Source organism: Diabrotica undecimpunctata, chromosome 2, assembly GCF_040954645.1.
Source record: "Diabrotica undecimpunctata isolate CICGRU chromosome 2, icDiaUnde3, whole genome shotgun sequence".
Classification (NCBI taxonomy): Eukaryota; Metazoa; Arthropoda; class Insecta; order Coleoptera; family Chrysomelidae; genus Diabrotica; species Diabrotica undecimpunctata.
Genome location: NC_092804.1, coordinates 155,429,768 through 155,452,377, shown reverse-complemented (window position 1 = coordinate 155,452,377; position 22,610 = coordinate 155,429,768). Strand labels below are relative to the sequence as shown.

Sequence of the window (22,610 nt, the reverse complement as noted above, 5' to 3'; positions counted from 1 at the left end):
GATAAAGAAGCAACGGATATTGTGGGGGAAATCAAACGTTTACTACCAATATTTATATGGGAAGAAGTTCAATTTAATTACAGATAACAAGGCGTTAGTATCCATTTTTGGCCCTAAAAATGGGATACCGGTTACGGCGGCCAATAGATTGCAGCGATCGACACAAAAAAATGTAGCAGACTTTTTAAGTAGATTGCCTTCAAATAAATCGATAAGGCTAGATTATTCTAAGTTTAATATAGAGGAAACTGTTAATTTACATTATTTAGTAGAAAGCGAAGAAATTCCTATTAATGTGTATGAGATAAGGAAAGAAACAGAATTAGATACGATTTTGTCTCGTGTAACTAAATATGTTATGATCAAATGGCCAAAAAATGTTGAATTAGAAATTAAACCCTACTTTCTTAAACGAAATGAAATATCTATTGAAGATGGCGTCTTATTGTGGGGACAAAGAGTAATTGTTCCTAGTAAACTACGAAATAAATTACTAAATGAATTGCATACAGCTCACTTTGGTATAGTTAAGATGAAATTATTAGCTAGGTTTTATATTTGGTGGCCATCATTAAATACAGAAATTGAAGTTCTCACCAAGAATTGCATTCCTTGTCAGAGCATGCAGGCAGATCCACCTAAGGTTCCTTTGCAAGGCTGGAGCATTCCTTAAAATGTTTGGTCACGCGTGCATATAGATTTTGCCGAAACACGAAAAACTAATTTTCTTATAATTTTGGATGCTTTTTCTAAATGGGTGAAAGTTTGTCCAATGTCTTCAATCACCTCAATGGCTACGGTTGCTAAACTTAGGGAGTGTCTTGCCCGTTATGGTTTACCGGAAGTACTTGTCAGCGATAATCTTCTTCTTCTTCAAGTGCCATCTCCGCGGCGGAGGTCGGCAATCATCATAACTATTCGGACTTTTGAGACGGCTGCTCTGAAAAGTTCATTTGATGTACATCCGTACCACTCTCTCAGGTTGCGCAGCCATGACATTCTACGCCTCCGCTTCCTCTAGCGATAATGGCCCGCAGCTAACATCGCAGGAATTTAAACATTTTACTTCAATTAATGGTATTAAACATATAACAATACCTCCTTTTTCAGCACATTGCAACGGTGCTGCTGAAAATAGCGTTAAAACAGTCAAGCATTTTTTGTTAAAAGATATTGATCAAAGAAATATTAATTTATCATTGTCTAAATTTTTATTAACATATAGGAACACAGTGCACCTATCGACAGGTACTTCTCCCGCTAAGATATTTTTTGGAAGGGCTTTGCGAACGCGTCTAGATTTAATTAAACCTGTTAATTTACAAAAACAACAATCAAACCCAGTTGATTTAACACAAATTAGACGTAACTTGATGCAAGCGCAAGAAAATAATAAGAAATATTATAGGGGGAGGAGACAGGTAGAGTTTGTAGTGAGGGATATCGTTTTAGTTAAAGATTATAGAAACACCAAGGTGTCTTGGTGCAAAGCAAAGATTTTACGAATTTTAGGTAGAAGAGCATATTTGGTAAATCCGTTAGGTAGTAAACTTACGTGAAAAAGACGTAATCAAATTAAAATAGTTTTTAATAGTAATTTAGAAGGTATTACATTTTCTGAGACGATGCACGATAGATCAGAGGAAAATAATATTCAAAATAACAAGGAAAATGTTATCCAAGCCGCTACAAACTCAACAGGAAATCTAGGTGGGGAGCCTCAGCTAGACTCTCAAAAGGATAGTGATGTTATCCAAGAGTCAGGCATCCCACATAGACGTTCAATTAGATCTAGAAAAGAACCAAAACGTTTTGGATTCGAAATATAGTATTAAGAAGTTTAGTTTTGTTGTGTTCCTGAATTTAGTTATAGGTAGAGTTTAGGATGGGGTGATGTAATGTATTGGCCATGTAATTATAAACCCCACTCGCGACGCTCATGTACTGCTAATTATCGCATTATATTTCAGAGGTTACAGGTAAAATATTCAACCAGTTGTGTTTGATATGTAGTCAATAAAGATTTGTTTTGGGGTCATCAAAGTGTTTTTGTATCAAACATTTCATATATATTATTCATATCATTTTAAATCTATTATCTATGTAACATTCCTATGTTATTATTAATTTATTATCGACCCATTTCACCACCACAAAACTTGCCTCACCTCGTGAGATTGCGTTGCGCAAAGAAGCACCAATGGACAGAGATAAAGTTTAATAAGAGCACCGTACCAATATAATTGCAAGCTTAATTTCTTAGTACAGTAACAATCTGATGTAGATACAATCATAATCCGTTCTGCGCTTGAGCAGACTATGATTCTGTGACTATCGTAGAAGAGGACATTGATATTCTTGTCTTGCTCATGGTATTAGGAAAGGAACAGTCCAATGTGGTGTGTCCAAATTGTCAAATATTTTTAAACCCTTAAAAGGGTGTTAGTCGCCCAATTATACTGTCCGCCAAGTTTTATATATGGCGACGTCATTGCAGAGAATTTGCTGTTTCTTCATTCATTTTCAGGATACGACAAACATTAGTAGCTTACAAGATCAGGAAAACTTAAATTCATCAAAATTTCACAAAAAAATCCTGAGCTAGCCAGCAGAACGTCATTATTTCTTGGCGAACGTTTTTTAGTATCTTTATATGGTGGAAATGATCAACAGGCAACTTTCGTTTTAGTAACTGCTTTATTAAATAGTAATAAATATTAATAGTAGAACTATCAATTTCATCATTACTTCCAAAGGTTTTTTTATTCGTTTTTGTTGTTGTTAAACCCTTATTACATTACCATTTGATTTTGTGCTTGTATAAGAAACGCCCAAAGCAGCCAAAAAAAATTTCTAATCTGTCGGGCACGTCTTCTAATAGATCCATGTCTTTGATATTCGAATCAGGATCAAAATTATCAGAAGGAAGTTCAACAATGTCAATACGCATTATCAGATTCGAAAAAAGAATATCAGTATATTAAAATTGTAATACTTTTAATATTTTTTAATTCAGAAAGTTGTAATAATTTCTTGGCATTCAACTTAAAACAATAAATAATTATAATAAAACAATATAAATTTCTGAAAATCAAAAATAATTGGTATCAGCTAAAAGGTAGTTGTAGTAAACTTTTCCAATTTTTATTGAAAATTTTAATCACACAGTTACAAACTTTAGTTTTAACAATAGCTTTGAATTGTTACATACCTGTCGCAGGAAATTCCTGTAAGTGTAAAAACGCTAGCAGCTACCGTGGCATTGGCAATAAAGTTGCTAACGGTGCAGTACAAGTTTCCAAATGGCCAGTTCCTGAAACAAAAAATGTAATTGGAGAAGTGCTCAAAACAGAAGGGTCTGTAATTGAATTACTCCCTTAAACTACTCAGTTGCTGTTGGAAAAAAAAAGATATATTTATTTTTTCCGGTTTATTATATGCAATAAAATTTTGTGAAAATGTATTTGTTGTTCCAACTTAGGAGATAGAATATTTTTGTCCCGATGAATGACCATTAGTTTTTTAATTGTAAATTTAATAGTTATTTATGTACCAAGGATATTAAATAGATGTTTATGCCCAGAGGGCGACGATGTTACAAACCCGAGGGCCTCTGTTCCGAAGGTTTGTAAGTCGCCCGAGGGCATATACATCTATTAATACCCGCGATGCACACAAACTTTAATGTGATACTAGTTTGTTATTGCATCTACAAATAAATATGTTTTAAAAAATCCGAGTCCTAAAAATCGTCCGTGTTATGTTGCTTCTAGTTTATTTATAAATATTTTATGTCATACTAGTTTATTATTGTGTTTTTATTGCTTAGTTACCAACTACGTAATAGTGTACTTTATGCCCACACGGGCGTATATACAAACAAAAAGATAACTTATTATAGTGTATTTTTATGTATGAGAGAGTAATAAAACAATAAATTATGTATGCAAATCCCTAAACTGTTGATACGGGTGACCAGATATTTGTCAACAAGTTTACAGAAGTATATAGGAAAACAATTTTAAATTGAGTATGACCACCAGGTATAAAGGTTGGAGCAGAATAGAATACAATAGTTGTGAGGGTTACTAATCCCTAAATAAGGTTGCCAGTGTCGGAGTGATGGAGGTTAACAGGTACTAATGAATTTGCAAGAAATGTAAGATGTTTATTTTATTGGTTATATATAACCAATAAAAGTTTAATAAGTACCTACCTATTTGCAAAATAAAGTTTAATTCTTTAGATAAAATAAAACGTTTTATTTTATCTATTTGCAAAATAAAGTTTAATTCTTTGCCTATTTGCAAAATAAAGTTTAATTCTTTAGATAAACTAAAACGTTTTATTTTATCTGAAATGAGTGCATTCCACGAAGTAAGGGTTTCAACAATCAAACATTTAATTCTTTAATTCCAGGAATCTACGGCAGTAATTGACTAGATAATTACCTTCTAAACTTATTCCACAGAAAATGTGATAGTGGGTTTTTCCATTTTGTATATAGGAAGGTCCAAGTGGCGTATTCAAAATTCTTAACAGTTCACTAAAAGTAGGTACTTCAGTTGCAAGGTGCAGTTTATTGTGTATACTAGTGTTATGGAAAATTTGGAAGTGCCGTGTAAACGCCAAAAAATTGGTTCTCTAACAGTTAATGAAAAAACATTAATATTTAATTGTTTTAAATCATTTACAGACAAACGTTTATGTGAAAGTGTTGATGAGACCGTTGAGTTAGTTAGCAGTACACTTGGTGTTGGGAAATCTACGATTTACAGAGTTATTAAAGAAGAGAAATGTGGTAGTTTTCAAATGCCACGTAATGCTCCAGGGAAACCAAAATTTTAAATAGAATATCATTTTAAAGAAGGACTTCGATGGAAAGTGCATGAATTCTTCTTTAGACAAGAATTTCCAACATTGGATAAAGTTCTTGTCTCAATTCGAGATGATAAGGATTAACCTGAAATGAGTCGAAGTACGTTATGGAAACTTTTAAAAGAAATAGGCTTCCGCTGGAAAAAGAATCCCAGAAAGTCTATTTTATTAGAAAGAAGCGATATTGTCATATGGAGAAGACATTTTCTAAGAACCATAAAGGAAATGAGAAACCAAAAAAGAAAAATATTTTATCTTGATGAAACATGGATCAACGAGGGTCATACACCAAATAAATTTTGGCAGGATGAAACTGTTACAAGTCAAAGGCACGCTTTTGTAAATAACTTATCTACTGGTTTAAACCCACCATCAGGAAAGGAACGCAGGCTGATAATAGTACACATTGGCAGTTCAGACGGTTTTGTTGAAGGTGGTTTATTAACTTTTGAATCAACTCGTACCGGTGACTACCATGAAGACATGAACGCTGATGTCTTTCAAGAATGGTTCGAACAAATGATAGATCTTCTTCCTAAGAACTGTGTAATAGTAATGGATAATGCAAGTTATCACTCCAGACTTATAGAAGGACTGCCCACAACCAAGTGGTTAAAAAAAGACTTGCAGAATTGGCTGAGTTCAAAAAATATTACGTACCATCCCGGATCTATAAGAAAGGAACTTTATTCGTTGTGTGCCCTTCATAAAGAAAAATTTAAAAAATACGAAATTGATGAAATTGCCAAAAATCGTGGAATGACAGTACTTAGATCCCCACCATATCATTGTGAATTAAACCCGATTGAACTGGTATGGGCACAGATAAAGAGTGAAGTTTCAAGAAAAAATACCACTTTTAAAATTCATGATGTTAAACAGTTGTTTTTGGAGGCCGTAAATAATGTAAAACCTGAAAACTGGGAAAAGGCAGTAAATCACACTATTAAAGAAGAGGAAAAAATGTGGAAGCTGGACAATATTACTGATAAAATGATCGAGCCAGTTATTATAAATCTTGGTTTTGAAAGTTCATCTTCTGAATCTGATTTGGATTTGTAACAAGTAGCTGTAAGTTTTATATTAATATTTTTACTCATCTATTTAACATACCTTAGACGGTTTTAAAAACTCTTTTTCTCTTTTGTAATTTTTAAAAATTAAAAAAAATGTGAATTTTTTAAAACCCTTTTTAATGTAGGCCAGTCAGTTCTAATATAGTGTGTGATAAAAGAGGTCACTTTTGTTTACATACACATAACACTTTATAACACTGAAATAATTCATTTATTTTTTACAATTATTCAAAGTAATTTTTCAATTAATATTGATCACGCCCATGGAGTGGTCGGAGCTACCAGTTAAAATTATGCTAATTACTCTCTCGTTCATAAAAATAAACTATAGACACATCTTTGTTTAACAACATTTTAAAACAATATTTAGAATTCACATAAAACTGGCAATTCTGAAAGGATTCGGTGATATTTAGATTAAATTATTGATCTTAAAAATATCTAGCATTTTCACGGTTTTAGTTTGACAGCATTTCCGTAGCGTAGCAACATAACACGGACGATAGAATATCTACTAGTAAATACTCGTATATTGTCAAAATGAAATCGAATTTTCGGATTTTTTAGAACATATTTATTTGTAGATGAAATGACAAACTGTATGTATGTACAGCGTTAACAGGCCTTTTAGGCCCATTGCTGGATGGATAATTTCCATCCTTTTCTGTTCTTAGTTATCAGCTTCCAATCTCTGATTCCTATCTCTCTGACATCTTCCATCACTACATCTCTCCATTTCTTTCTTGGCCTTCCTCTCTTTTATTTGCCCTCAGGTACTGTTCAAGCAATATTCTTGACTAGTCTATTACCTTGCATTCTTTCTAGATGACCGAGCCATTCTAGTCTACGTTTTTTTACCACTTTTGTTATTGTAGGGTTAGCATACAAATGGTACATTTCTACATTAGCTCGTCTTCTCCATTCTCCCTCTAGTACTTTTCCAAAAAACATTCTGCGAAGTAATTTTCTTTCCCACGCTTCCAAGGTGTTCTGTATGGTTTTGTTCATAGTCCATGTCTCGGCAGCGTATAGAATTGTGAGTCTAATTATAGTTTTGTAAACTCTTATTTTTGTATTACGAGATATATCTTTGGCCTTAATTATTTTGCTCATGGCTCCAGCACACCTGTTGCTCTTGGTCAGTCTCAGGTTGATTTCAGTTTCTTCCTTACATGTCTGATCAATAAGAGTATCTAAGTACATATAGTCATCCACCTTCTCGAATTTTACAACTGATCTATCCTCCACCTCCAATTTAAAGGATCCACTGGTGTTTATTCCTTTTTGTTCGAGATCTCCATGTACTTCGATTTATTAATATTACCTTTCAGTCCCATTTTAGAGCTTTCCTGAATTAGTCTTTTTGATATATTTGGTGACTTACAAACCCTCGGGCCACAGGCCCTAGAGTTTGTAACATAAACATCTATATAATACCCTTGTTGATAAATAAATAACTATTATACGACTTCACCTCTACAGTTTTAGTTCATTTAATCCATGTAGTTTTGTAATATCATAAAATGACATTTAAAAAGCATCATTTTATTCTTTATAACTTTTTTTTATAATAAATCGAGAACTACTAAATCGATTTGGCCAATTTTGGTTTTGAAATATTTGAAATTCTAGGAAAATTTAATATGTAAGAAAATATAAGAAAAATAGTAGAAGCAACGGCTTTATTTTCCAATACAAACAGTTACATTATACTTTTATAAAAAAATATTCTTTACAGTACCTCTACAGTAGTTTATTTAAACATAAAGTGACGTTTACGAAACTTCAAAGTGACGTTTATTTAATTTTTTCGTTTCGCCTAAACTTGATAAAATAGATGAAATTGTAAGGAAAATAGTAAAATAAGTCTTATTTTCCCATACAAACAGTTATATATTCTGATTTATACCATATACCATCAAATATAAACTTTTATTAGTTGTATATGAAATGTTTTAAAACATATGATTTTTACTCGAGAGTAAAATATTTTTATTTTTGACAGAATTACTTTTGTTTAGAATTAAAAATAACTATTTTTCAATATTTTCTCTGCAATGAAGTTAAAAATTTAACTTTGTGCATTAATTCAATATTAAAATTAAAAATTAAAAATATTAAAATCTACTGAAATGAAAATAATGTACAAGTCGTACAATACAAGTCGCCTGTACAATATTGTACAGTCGTTGAGTTGCGCCAAATGTAGGCAACTTACAAGTATTGTAAGGAAGGTTTGAGTTTAAGGTAGGTAGATGAAGATAAGGTAGGTAGGCTTTTGGTGTGTATTGTAACGATATGTAAAAACTGCAAGAGTAGTTGGGTTTTAAGGTGGCTCTGTTAAATTTACTAAAGTTATGTTATGTTTTAATATTATTGTGAAAGGAGAAAAGACTCTACAAGAGGCTGAAGTCTCCAGAGATTCTGAACCAAACCCTGAGGGAAAGTGGATAAGTAAAATAAAGTGTAGTGAAAACAATATGAAAATGTGATGATATGTGGTTAAGTAGGTAAAGATGTATGGTAATGAAAAAATTTTTGAAGGGGAAGTGGAATAATAAGCTCTGAATTTAGTTTGTAGAAAAGGAGCATGGAGAATATTAGGTGTGGGGTCAGACTTGGCGCTTAGATTCCTAGAAAGAAGTGAGGAAAAAGGGGAGTTGGATATATTGAAAAAAGTTTGATAGGACTAAGTAGATTTAATAGATGATATAAGAAGAATGAAAAATCTAATACTAATGAAGAAGTAAAGTAAGAATGTGGGTTATGAGAATAGTTGACGATGGAGCGGAAGGAAGTCTCGATTGAATGAGACATGGCGATTAACATAATTTGGACTTCTCTGTTTTTCTTTAATAATTTCTAGGTCTTCATATAAGTCTAGTTTGAGAAAGTTTTTTTGAGAGATATTATAAATAAGTGAAACGTCTTCTGGGATATTGAGGGTGTGGTTATGTTTTTTAAGATGTTGAGAGAAAGTGGAAGTGTTTTCTCTTTTTGTGTGCTCTAGAAAGCGTGAAGACAATGATCTACATGTTCTTCCTATGTAGGTGGCATCACAATCAGAACATTTGAGTCTATAAACACCATTACGGTTCATATAATTGATGGGGTCTTTGGAGTTGGATATATACTGACCCAAGTTATTAAACGTTTGATTAGAAATCATTATATGATCTAATGTAACCCAAATGTTTTATAACATACAGGACCTGATGTTAAAATCTTTAGTTAAGAACAAAGAAATTTAGACACATGTCTAGTTGGTTGCCTATCGATACCTACAAAATTTTATGTACTCCAGTTTACCTAAATTAATTTATAAAACAAATTTTTTCAATGTTTTTCAACATAAATACAGGACAAATTCACATTACAGACTACAACATTGATGGTTGATACTGTTATATTATTACAATTTTAATTTATTTAATTTTAAATAATGCTGGCTTCTGTCGTTTTAGACAACTACCGTAAGTTGCACTGACTGCTTTGTTTCGACATCCGTCCTAACATGTCAATATTGTCATTTTTATCAGTTGTTATCAACAGGTCCTCGAAGACACTTTATCTCAGGACCAAGTAACCGATGTAGAGCCATACGTTGCCATGTTACCAATTCCAACGGTAACTTAAACATCCTAAGTTTTAATAACATATAATGTAACATATTTATAAATTAATAACATTTAAAAGGTTTTCACCCATATATTTTAGAGACTCATAGCATGTTTACTTTGTAAGTATTAACCACATTTTGCATAACCTTAGTCAACATTTTAAATCTTACGTTCTTTTTAATTAAAGTGGTTAATTACTTTCAGGTTACACTGATGATGGAATTTACATTCCGAAAACGTTCTGTATTTGTGATATAGCCCATTTGGATATTTTATTTATACCTTTTACTATACTTTTAAGATTTGAAATAAAAATTTTTTGTGATATATGGTATACAGCCAGCTACAGGAACTTAGTTTCCTAGTGTATTTTCATTAAATTCTATAAAATATTAGAATAAAATAAACAAAACAGATAGGTTTTACTTAGTTCATTTTTATATATTTATTTTGATTTTATTCAAGTATTTTTTAAATTGTTCTAAAGCGTATCAGTGTAGTACTTAACTTTGATAAATAAATTGACCATAATAGGGCGTGGCCAAATCAGCTAATATATAAAACAAAAGAATATAAACAAAAATAGCTATATTGATAAAAGGTAACCGTATATACGTATTTCTGACTATTATCGTAGTTATCAAGAGATTAAGATGAAGGAGAGAGACGTTAATACGATTGAGATTAATATGAGCGAGGTTTGATTGCAGTTAATGAGGTGAGGGAGTATGCTGATAATGCTGAAAAATCGTTGGTTGGTAGATAAGCAAAAGAAGATATGGAAGGTTATTAAGTAAAATAAAGCATATGTGGAGATTACGAAAAGAATTGTCGAGGAAACAAAGTTACGGTTAAGTGAAGTCTGTCTGTTGATATGTTGAAGCTGTGACTGTTCTTCGTGTCTTTAATGATCTCTAAATCTTCATATAGGTTTAAACAGAATATATTTCTTTTTCGAATATTATGTGTTAATTTGACCCCTTTAGGAATCTTAACTTGATGCTGGTTGACTTTTAATTGGTGTGAAAAGGCAGATGTGGACTCTCTCTTCGAGTGTTCGGAGGATTTGTTGGATAAAGATCTATAAGTTCTACCAATATAGATAACATCGCAATCTAAACAAGAGAGTTTGTATACACCACTGCGGATAATGTAATGTAAGGGATCCTTAGCATTGGTTAAAATCTTTTCAAGGGGGAGCTTTAAATGAAATTTTGATGTTGTAAGAAGAATTTATGATTTATTCGATTCTTTCGGATAGTTTGGGATAATGGAAAGGTAAAAAAGCATATATGGGGGAAATATGGGAGGAATCTAAGCCCTCTTTAGTGTTACAGTTTATCTAGTATAGATGGACCATAACCATCGTTAACTGTAATTTGTTTAATTATGTTTAATTATTTATTGAACTCAGATGCAGAAAAAAGTACACAATAAAGCCTATAAATGAAACTGGGAAATACAGAGAGCGTCTGTGACATAGGATGGTTAGAGGAGGAGTGGATGATCTGATTTGTTTGTGTAGGTTTAGGATAGATACCAAAGCAAAAGTGGTCATGTAGTCTGGTAATGGATAAGTCAAGAAAGTTGATGGAGTTAGTTTCTAGTTCCATGGTAAAGTAAAAGTAATATAATATAATTCAGTCAGTAATATATTATAATTTATATCAAATTAAATGAATTCAGTCAGGAGTTAAAAAAATTAAAAAGAGGCAAATATAAATTGGTTAGAGCGTGTTAGAGTAAGAAAAAATTGGAGGAAGTGAGAAGAACGTGGATGGAGTTAGAAAAAATTGGTCGAAACCAGAAAAAATTGAATTGAATGACTGTAGATGACAATTGTTGGGCAAAATCACTAGTCGTTAGCTTTAAAAATTTTATACCCCTGATCCTATAAGCACTTTTGTAAAATATGTTAGCATGTGCTACATACCAAATTTGTTTGTGGGCTAGAGTTAAAGTGGATTTTTAGGATGTTGATCTTGAACGGTTTTAATATTTTTAAGTTTAGGTTTATGCAGTCATTTCCAGTTTTTCGAGCTGCCAGTATGTCAAAAGCTGCATTATATTTGTACACTATATGCATTCTAGAAATAAATAATGCCACAAGATATTTACCTTTGCAACTATACGTAAGTAATGTGCAATAACTGAATGCTAAGTAAATTTCAAAGCCTTCTCCTATTACTTTTTTTTCAATTTTGTACATACCATTTTTTGCGAAAACCATAGAAATTTTACTGAAATTGCGGGTTACGATCCTGGCAACTTCTATTATTCCACTTCCATTTCAACTATTACTTTTCTTTGGGATTCACAGCTTGTATCCTTCACTTATTTTGCTTTCTAAAGATATAATAAATTCTATGCAAAACCAATTTATCCTGATCGATCCCTCCAGACACGTTTTATTAAAACTCTAGTATATTGTCTCGTACAACAATTTGTCACAGTGATATCCGCATAAATCTCGAAAATAAGAAGTCTTAGCTTTAAGCAGTCTCGTAAATCTTGATCTCAACGTACCTTCTGCAAAACATCTCATAAAAAATTTACTTTTTATGTTATATCAGTGTGACAGATATACATCAAGCTACCAAAATTTAAAAATACGAGAGATATATTTAACAGACAGACGAAACACGTTCTTTTAAATAAGGTAAGGTTCTTTACCACATTTGAATAAATATATAACCATTTATTAAGAAAAAACATGTCTCGTCTCAAAAAATATATTGAAGAATGTTAGAATGGTAGATAATTACAATATTTTTTAAATTCATATATTCACGAGGTATGAGAAGTCTTTAAACGATGAAAAGGGAAGTAGGAGAGACAATGATCGTCAAAATCTTAAGTAAGTTTTTCATTGTTGAAAAATTTCTAGGCTACCGGTTTCAAGGCTTACAATATATGTTTTTGTTCTATAGTTATAGACATAATAGAACTACATCTAACAAAAGCAACAACAACTAAACAAATTCATAATTTGAGATAAAACCTCCCTATTACCTACATATGGATTGGTCACATACAACAAAAAATAAAGATTACATATTTATTTCCATATCTGAGTAAATGGGCCCTACGAGGTTGGTGGTGAGCTACATAATTATACATGACAAAAAAACCTTCTTTTATCTGATATGTAAGTCTTAATTCTTTCATATAATTTGTTTAATAGTTACTTTTTACTTATAATTCAAATTTAATTTTCCTATCTTATATTAATTAAATTAACTATAGATTGTCTAGGTATAGTGTACAATTTCCATCAGACTCGCAGCAGCAAATAAAAACCATCAACCCTATCTCAAATAAATTTACACGAAAGTATAGTATAAGTGACGATAGCACTCAACTCCCTAGACATTGGTTTCCCAATCGATCTTCCAACAAACCTTGACCATCCTTCTCCTGGACAGTAAAAGCACCTGAGTGTGTATCTACTCTTACTTAATTCTATAAACGAAATACTCCCATTACTTTATTAAAAGCTAAATAAATTTTTAGAAGCACATACAAATTTTATTACTATCTTCACAGATGCGTCTAAATCTTATGATGGTGTAGGTTCAGCTATAGTTTTCCCAACATCTAATCTTACTATTGTTCTGAAGCTATTTTCTTGTGGCATATTAGAGTAATTATTTGTCATTAATTGATTTGTCAATTTACTAATGTTTGTATTTTGAGAACGATTTCCGAAGTGGAAATTGAAACGTCAATAAACGTACTTTAACCTTTAATTGTGGCTTATTCCCATTTTAATAATACTTAATCTAATCTTATCTTTAAACTTCCCTCAGAAACAACCATCTTCACCGCGGAACTTTATGCCATATCATCAGCCAGCCTCAAGAGTCCACTGCTGAACATAGGCCTCTTCCTCATGTTTCCAACCCCGTCTATCTTGCGCCGCTCTCATCCAGTTTTTATTGAGTCTTCTTAAATCGTCAGTCCATCTTGTAGGTGGTCGACCGACGCTTCTCTGGTCTTCCCTTGGCCTCCATTCCAATAACCTCTTTGTCCATCGCCCATCTGTCATTCTGGCTATGTGTCGTGCCCATCTCCATTTTAGTCTGGCTATCTTCTCGATGATGTCAGTCACTCCGGTTCTTCTCCTGATGTATTCGTTGGTTATTCTGTCTCGCATAGTTATTCCTAACATAGACCGCTCCATTCTTCTCTGCGTGACTCTCAGTTTGGTAGCTGCTGCTTTTGTTAAGGTAAGTGTTTCTGCTCCGTACGTCAAGACTGGGAGGACGCACTGATCAAATACCTTTCTCTTTAGGCATGTGGGCAGCTCACTTTTAAAAGTTTCTCTGTTTTCCAAATGCTGCCCACCCAAGGCCGATTCTTCTCTTCAGTTCATGAGTCTGGTTATCCCTGCCAATAATAATTTCATGTCCCAGGTATTTATATCTATCTACGAGTTCTATTTCTTTCCCACCAATACTGATGTTCTGGTTGGGTACCAAATTGGTCATGATTTTTGTTTTTGAGATATTTATATTTAAACCTACACTTTCTGTAGCCACAACGAGTTCCTGTACCATCTCTCTTGCCATACCTAGATCTTCAGCTATTATAAGTATATCATCGGCGAAACGTAAGTTGTTTAGATATTCTCCATCTATTTTTATTCCCTTTGTCATCCAATCCAAATTTTTAAAAGCATGTTCTAGCACCGTATTAAAAAGTTTAGGTGACATTGGGTCTCCTTGTCTAACCCCCGTTCTATTTTTATGCGATTATTGTTAGTATGTAATCTGACAGTGGTTGTTACCTGCAGGTATATTTTGTATAATAATTTAGTGTATCTATAATCTAGCCTGCATTCTTTAAGCGCCTGTAATATTTTGCTTAGCTCAACTGTGTCAAAGGCTTTGTGAAAATCGATAAATATTAGAACTAGAGGTTTATTGTATTCCACTGCTTTCTCTATTAGGGTTTTTATACTTTGTAGATGGTCATTTGTTCCGTAACTTTTTCGGAATCCTGCCTGTTCCCTTGGTTGATAAGTCTCTAATTTTCTTTCCATTCTCTTAACTAGTATTCGCGTAAACAACTTATATATATGGCTGAGGAGGCTAATCGGTCTGTAATTCTCTAAAGAGAATTCTCTTTAGAGAATTTTATGCCATATACCAAGCTCTAAAACATTTAAACACCTTTAACATTTCACGAACTCTTATTCTAACTGATTCATTTAGCTTTATTGCAACCATACAATATCTATATCCCAAACACCCCAAAGAAAAAAAATTTTAATGAATCTTGTTGTATGAATTTTAGAGACCAACAATTAGATTAAGATGTTATGTGTTCTCTATTCATTTATATGGTGTAGAATCTTGGACTTTAACAGATACAGCCTTTGAAATTTGAGTGTATCGAAGAATTCAGCGAATATGTTGGGTAAATAGAGTGCGTAACGAGGTTGTTTTGCAGCGAATGGAAAAACTTACGGATGTGGTTAGAACAGTCAAAAAACGCAAACTGAAATATATTGGCCACGTTATGCGTCATCCAGGGAGGTATAGTACACTTCATTTCATAATAAAAGGCAAGATATATGGAAGAAGATGGCAAAATCAAAGACGAACGTCATGCCTTAAAAAACCCGAGAGAATGCTTATCAGTTAATGTTTACGTATCGTATAATGTCTATAGAAAAAAGTTAGGCACGTTATATCAAAATTTACAATACATTTCAAAATTTTATGCTTTACTGCGGGAGCCGTACAAATCCGCACCTTTTTACACAGGCACGCACTCTCAGAGATATACTTTCCCTTTCATCATATTTATGTACGATAGTTTTTAGCACCTTATTTCAATTTAGTTTAGTTTAAGAATTTAACTGTGTGAATTACAGCTGCTGATAAACCTATTATTTGAACTTTAATTAAATAAGAGGCAGATATCGAGCACAGTTTTTTTATAAAATCTTGCTTAAGTACTTTCGCTCTCAGAACATCTTCAGGGGCATTTCGTCAAAAACATAGGGTATTCAACAATTTTATAAATGCCATAAACATTAAATAATACATTTATCGAACACTAGACAATGGGCAAACAGTTTAAAAAATTTTTAAATTTGAAGAAGCTCAATAGTTGGTGACAGCAGGAGAGTGATTCTCCTGCTGTTACCCGAGGTATATTTGTACTATCATCATAGTGTTGTACACCATTCTGTACTAGTAGTGTATAATAGTTCATAATTTTAATGACAATAGGGTGTTGAATGTGGGAATGAAAATTTAAAAAATATTCCAAGTATTTTATGTAGTCTCAAAACATTTCTTTCTGAGTATTTTATAAAAGCAATTGTTGAATTTTAGAATTTTTACAAATACGTTGTGGAACTTAGCGATATTGAACAAAATTCTCGTGTCGAAAATTGAAAAGACACCGATGTGAATGAAGTTTATTGTTGTCTAGCTTTGTCGTTAACTGCGAAAACAAAAGATAAATTATTTTTGGTCAACTGTCAGTTTCCTATCTACACCCATAGACCACTAATAACCCCATTTTTTCCCACAATATATAACGTGACAGATATTTAATGCTGTTGCGTATGTTACATTTTTCAGACCAGAGTCTTCAGAGTCTTCTTTGTTAACGGTTTGTTGACAAAGAAGACTCCCTTTTCAAGCTGCGAATGGTTATAGACCATTTAAAGACCGCTTTTCGTTGTTTTCTGTATTCTTTTAGAAACATTTGTATCGACGAAAGTTTGGTGTTTATATGGAAATAGTAGCATTTAAACAATATGTACCGTCTAAAAGGCACATATTTGGAATTAAATTCTACGTTTTATGTGACTATAAGACAGGCTACATTTTGGACTTATGTACTGTGATTTATACTGAGTCTAATACTGACATTAAAATCTTCGATAAAGACCCAAACATTTCTGAAAATATTGTTATACGTTGACAGAGCCTTACTTAAATAAAGGCCATACGTTGTGTTCAGCAGTCAACAGTGCAAGAGCCGTCCCTGCACGGACCACAGGGCGCATGCATCGAACATTAGCGACAACGACGGCGCGTAGCTGTCAAGGAGAAATAAGACATTCTTTTTTTGGTTTTGTTAATTTTAAGTTTTTATAAAATTATTATAATAAAGGTGTTAAAGTCAGAATAAATATTTTTTATACAAGGAATACAGTCCACAATACTTCTGAAGGCTCAGAAATAAAAACATTATTTATGGTCATTCGAACGGATTTTATCAACAAGCAACAAGTGTTAGTGTATTTTTTATCGGCAAGTGAAAAAGTTTATATGGCATGGTATGTGGTGAGTACACATTTTTCATTCCTATAATACCTATCCTGGAATAAGAGAGATATTAATTTGTGTCACAAGGTTATTATAATTTCGGTTTGTTAGGATTTATTAATAGCAAGCTTTAAACTTTATTAATATTATACATAGTCGATGCAATGGATCAGTTAACAGTTTTAAAAAGAAAGCGTGGTATCTTTAAGGCACAAATTACAAAATTTGATTCATTTATAAGCAGTTTTACTCACGATAAAATAGTAGAATTACAAGTTAGGGTTGACAAATGCAAAGAATGGTGGAATGATTTTGATCAAATACAAAGTGAAATTGACTTATTAGACACATCAGAGGAACAATTACAAGAAAGGTTAGATTTTCAGGATGCATATTTTAAACTAATAGCCTCTGCAGAAATTATATTAAAGAATGAAGTTAATTTAAACGAGACTATAGCAAACTCAGGTCACAATACTAGTTTAGATCGAAATAGCTTAAAAAATGTACGGTTACCACCACTGGAGGTTCCAACTTTTAATGGTTGTTATCAACATTGGTTAGAATTTAGAGATAGTTTTACTAGTATGGTCATAGAAAATTCTGATTTAAATGATGTTGACAAGCTTCACTATTTAAAAAGGGCTTTGATAGGGGATGCCCAGGATGAACTGGAGCAGCTAAAAACTACTAGCAAAAATTTTACTATTGCATGGCAACTTTTATCTGAAACATATGAAAAGAAAAAACTTATTACACGTGGTCATATTGAAGCTATATATGAATATCCAAAAATAACTCAGGTAAATAGTTTAGAATTAAAGAAATTGTCAGGTTGTATAAAAAGAAATTTAAAGTCACTAGGTATGTTAGGTTATCCAGTTGAACATTGGGATGTTCTTTTACTTTGTACCATAGAGAAAAAGCTTGATTATTACACAAATAAGGAATGGCAAGAAAAGGGTCCAGTTAACGAATTTTCTACGATACAGGAATTCTTAGCATTTATAGATCATAAAGTACAACACTTACAAAATTCAGAAAGGGATAAACAAGATATAGAGCAAATATCAAAGGAAACAAAAAAAAGGGTGCAAAAAATGACATTATCAAAGTCATTCATTGCAACGTCCAAACAATGTGCACTTTGTAATTTACCGCACTATTTTTATTCATGTAAAAAATTTCATAATTTATCAGTGTCAGCTAGAAGACAAGAGGTAACAAAATCAAAAGCATGTTGGAACTGTCTAAAGGATGGACACTTAGTACAACATTGTACATGGGGAGGTTGTAAACTTTGTGGAAAACGACACAATACTCTTTTACATATGGATGGTAAATTTATAAACAATTCTCATTTACAAACAAATGCAACTCAACTCAACGGATCAAAGGTTGAATCACAAATTTGTGGTATATCTACCCAGAAAGAAACACACACACAGGGAAATGGCATATCTAATCAGGGAAAGGAAGTACATATTCAGGGACAAGGTGCATTCCATAATAATTCAATGGAAGGTACATCTCAATTAAACTTTTTGGGTCAGACAGGTTTTTTGGAATCACATTCGGGTGATATAGGTCAGACATGTTTTTTAGAATCACATTCGGGTGATATAGGTCAGGATTCAATTAATTTTTTAAATCATTCTAAGCAAGGTATATCATACAGATTAAAAACTGATATTTTACTTTCAACGGCCTTAGTATATATGCAAGACAAATATGGAATTTTGCATGAATGTAGAGTTTTATTGGACTCAGGTTCACAGTCAAATTTTATATCACGTTCATTTTTTGAAAAATCACAATTACGGGCAGATATGGTACACATTCCGGTTAAAGGTTTAGGTCAAGGTATAACAAACATTTCTCAGGCATTAAATGGGACACTTTTATCAAAGTTTAGCAATTATCAAACAAATGCATTTTTATTGGTAATTGATAAAATTTCTGACAATTTACCAACTTCGGATTTAAACTTGGATTTTATAAATATTCCTAAAAACATTGTACTTGCGGATGAAACATTTGGGGTTTCAAAACAAATTGATGTATTACTGGGAGCATCAGTTTTTTGGCAATTATTATGTGTGGGTCAGATAAAACTTGGCAAAGATCAACCAATTCTCCAAAAAACTAAGTTGGGATGGGTTATTTCAGGGCCAGTTAGTCAATCAATTAAGGTTAGCAACAATTCAGTGGTATGTAATTTTTCGTCTAATGTTTTGGAAAACCAAATTGAAAAATTTTGGTTAATAGAAGAATTTGGTGCAAAAAAGGTTATGTCCAAGGAGGACATTTATTGTCAAGAGTTGTTTGAAGCTAGCACGATTAAAAATGAAAACGGTCATTTTGTTGTTAAATTACCAACAAGGTCAAACATTTCTGACTTAGGAGATTCTTATAGTAATGCACTAAAAAGATTTGAATTATTGGAAAATAAATTAAATAAAAATTTGGAAATGAAAATTAAATACCATGAGTTTATGCAGGAATATATCCAGTTGGGTCACATGTCAAAGGTTGAAGATAAAACTGACTTCAATTCAGAAACACCCAACTACTATCTTCCACATCATGGAGTTTTAAAAGAAACGTCTTTAACTACAAAATTAAGGGTAGTGTTTGATGGGTCAGCTAGAACTGACAGTGGTTTGTCATTAAATGATGTTCTAATGGTCGGACCAAAATTACAAGATGATTTAATGTGCATTCTTCTTCGTTTTCGAAAACATAATGTAGTTATAGCTTCAGACATCGAAAAGATGTATCGACAGGTTTTTGTTTGCAAAACTCAGCAAAAACTACAACAAATATTATGGAGGTTTTCGGATGAGCAACCAATTGAGACATACAAGCTGAAAACGCTAACATATGGGACCGCTCCAGCAGCATTTTTGGCTATAAGAAGCTTACAACAATTAGCTCATGAGAATCAATTGAACCTGCCTCTAGCTTCCCAGGTGATTTTAAAGGATTTTTATGTTGATGATTTGCTTACAGGAGGGAGTTCAATTGAAGAAGTAAAATCATTAAAGGATGAATTAAATAATATTTTGTGCACAGCAGGATTTTCACTTAGAAAATGGGTATCAAACAAACCTGAAATTTTTGATGAGGATATTCAAATAAAGGGAGACATTGAACATTATCTTGCAGATGATGTTACAACAAAAACATTAGGGCTTTATTGGAACTCAAAGATAGATTCGCTTCAATATAAAATCAATTTTTCTAATTACACAAAGGTTAGCAAAAGAACAGTTCTGTCTTTAGTTTCACAGATATTTGATCCTCTTGGACTAGTAGGGCCAGTTATAATTAAAGCTAAATTAATAATGCAATCACTATGGCAATTAAAATTAAATTGGGATGAGTCTTTACCTTTAGATTTACACACAGCTTGGAACCAGTTTAGGGAATCAATTGCAGATTTGGAGAAAACTCACATTAGCAGGCAAGTTTTGTGTTCTAATCCAATTAATAGACAATTACATTGTTTCAGTGACGCTTCAGAGTCTGCTTATGGCGCAGCACTCTACATTCGGTCACTGGATCAAGGTGGTTCTTGCTTAGTTCATTTATTATGTGCGAAATCAAGAGTAGCACCCCTAAAAACAATATCTTTGCCTAGATTGGAATTGTGTGGTGCTTTATTGGCTGCCAAATTGGCATCGGCGGTTATCGCAACAATAGGTGTTAGCTTTGATGAGGTACATTTTTGGTCTGATTCAATGATAACTCTTCATTGGATTTTGGGTGAACCGTCACAATGGAAAACCTTCGTTGGAAATAGGGTGTCGGAAATACAAAGGCTTTCTAATGGATATAGCTGGTATCATGTTGACTCGCATGATAACCCAGCCGACATAATTACGCGCGGATATGAACCAAAGTTATTAAACACTTCAAAATTGTGGTGGAATGGGCCACCATGGTTAGCTTCTCATAAATTGTCTTGGCCTACTAAGGCTTTGTCAAATTCATACATTTCTATCATACCTGACCAGAAGGTAATTCAAACATTTATATCAACTGTGCAATTTGCTGAAATTTGGAACCGTTTTTCCAGCTTAGCTAAATTGCAGCGTGTTTTTGCATATATACTTCGGTTTGTCACCAATTGTAAATCATCTAATAATAAGACAACGGGTCCTTTTACTGTAGATGAAAAAGAAAGAAGTTTTTTCTGTTTGGTATATATGGCACAAAATGAAGTATTTCATCAGGAAATACAAACAATAAAAAAATCAAAACCAATACATAAATCGAGTAAAATCTTATCATTAAATCCTTTTCTTGATGATACAGGACTATTACGAGTTGGTGGACGTCTTCAAAAGTCAGAATTGTCTTTTGACCAGAAGCATCCAATCATACTCCCGAACGGTCATGTATTAACTAAACTTATAGTGATATCGTATCATCATAAATACTTGCATGCAGGTCCACAAGCATTGCTATCAATAATTCGTTTAAAATTTTGGTTATTATCTGGACGTAGCACGGTTAGGCACATTCTGCATAAATGTGTTACTTGCTTTCGTGTCAAACCTACATTGCTTGTACCTCTTATGGGAGATTTACCTAAATCTAGACTTCTGCCTACAAGGCCATTTTATAATTGTGGTGTAGATTATGGGGGTCCCTTTGAATTGAAAACAAGCTATTTACGGAATTGTAAAGTAGTTAAATGCTATATATGTATTTTTACATGTTTTACAACAAGGGCGACACATATTGAACTTGTATATGATTTAAGTACTAATTCATTCTTAAATTCATTTAAACGTTTCATTGCTAGAAGAGGTCTATGTAAAAATATGTATTCTGATAATGGAACTAACTTCGTTGGGGCAAATAATCATTTGCAGGAGTTATATTCATTTATGAATGATGCAACGGTAAAATCAAATTTTTTAGATTATTTTTCGGAACATAAGATTCATTGGCATTTTATTCCAGCTCACTCACCACATTTTGGTGGCATCTGGGAATCAACTGTAAAATCGGTAAAGTTTCATATACGAAGGGTAATGTGTAATAATAAATTTACATAATATGACGAAATGTATACTTTGTTGACGCAAATTGAGTCTCTCCTAAATTCCCGTCCTTTATTACCTCTGTCGGAAAGTCCAGAAGACCTTGGTGTACTCACCCCTGGACATTTTCTAATTGGAGCACCACTTGTAGCACTGCCACAAGAAGAGCTAACTGAAATAAATCCGAATAAGTTGAAACGGTATCATCACCTGACTCAGATAATTCAGAGTTTTTGGGTACGCTGGTCACGTGAGTACCTCTCTTCACTTCAGCAGCGAACCAAATGGAGAACAGCAGCTGACAACGTGAAAATTGGATCATTGGTTATTATTCAAGAGGATGGTCTTCCTCCTACTAAATGGGAATTGGGTAGAATATTGCAACTACATGCTGGGACAGATAATGTTGTGCGGGTTGTGACTGTGCGTACTTCTAAAGGTGAATTCAAAAGGCCTTGTGTAAAGTTAGCCGTCCTGCCAATGGATGAACAATAATGGTTATGGTTTACAAGAAGCGTTGTTTGAAAGGCATCACTTAAGCCTTTCAATGGGGGCGGCATGTTCAGCAGTCAACAGTGCAAGAGCCGTCCCTGCACGGACCACAGGGCGCATGCATCGAACATTAGCGACAACGACGGCGCGTAGCTGTCAAGGAGAAATAAGACATTCTTTTTTTGGTTTTGTTAATTT

The 22,610-nt window shown here is 32.9% G+C and overlaps 1 protein-coding gene across 1 annotated transcript in view; it reads right to left on the bottom strand.

Annotated features, from left to right (window-relative positions):
* LOC140435099 (tachykinin-like peptides receptor 86C) overlaps positions 1–22,610 on the bottom strand; it is a 951,389-nt gene that overhangs the window by 174,579 nt on the left and 754,200 nt on the right. The window contains exon 5 of the mRNA XM_072523804.1: positions 3,212–3,313. Within this exon, the coding sequence (XP_072379905.1) occupies positions 3,212–3,313 (102 nt within the window). The remainder of the gene's footprint in view (positions 1–3,211; positions 3,314–22,610) is intronic.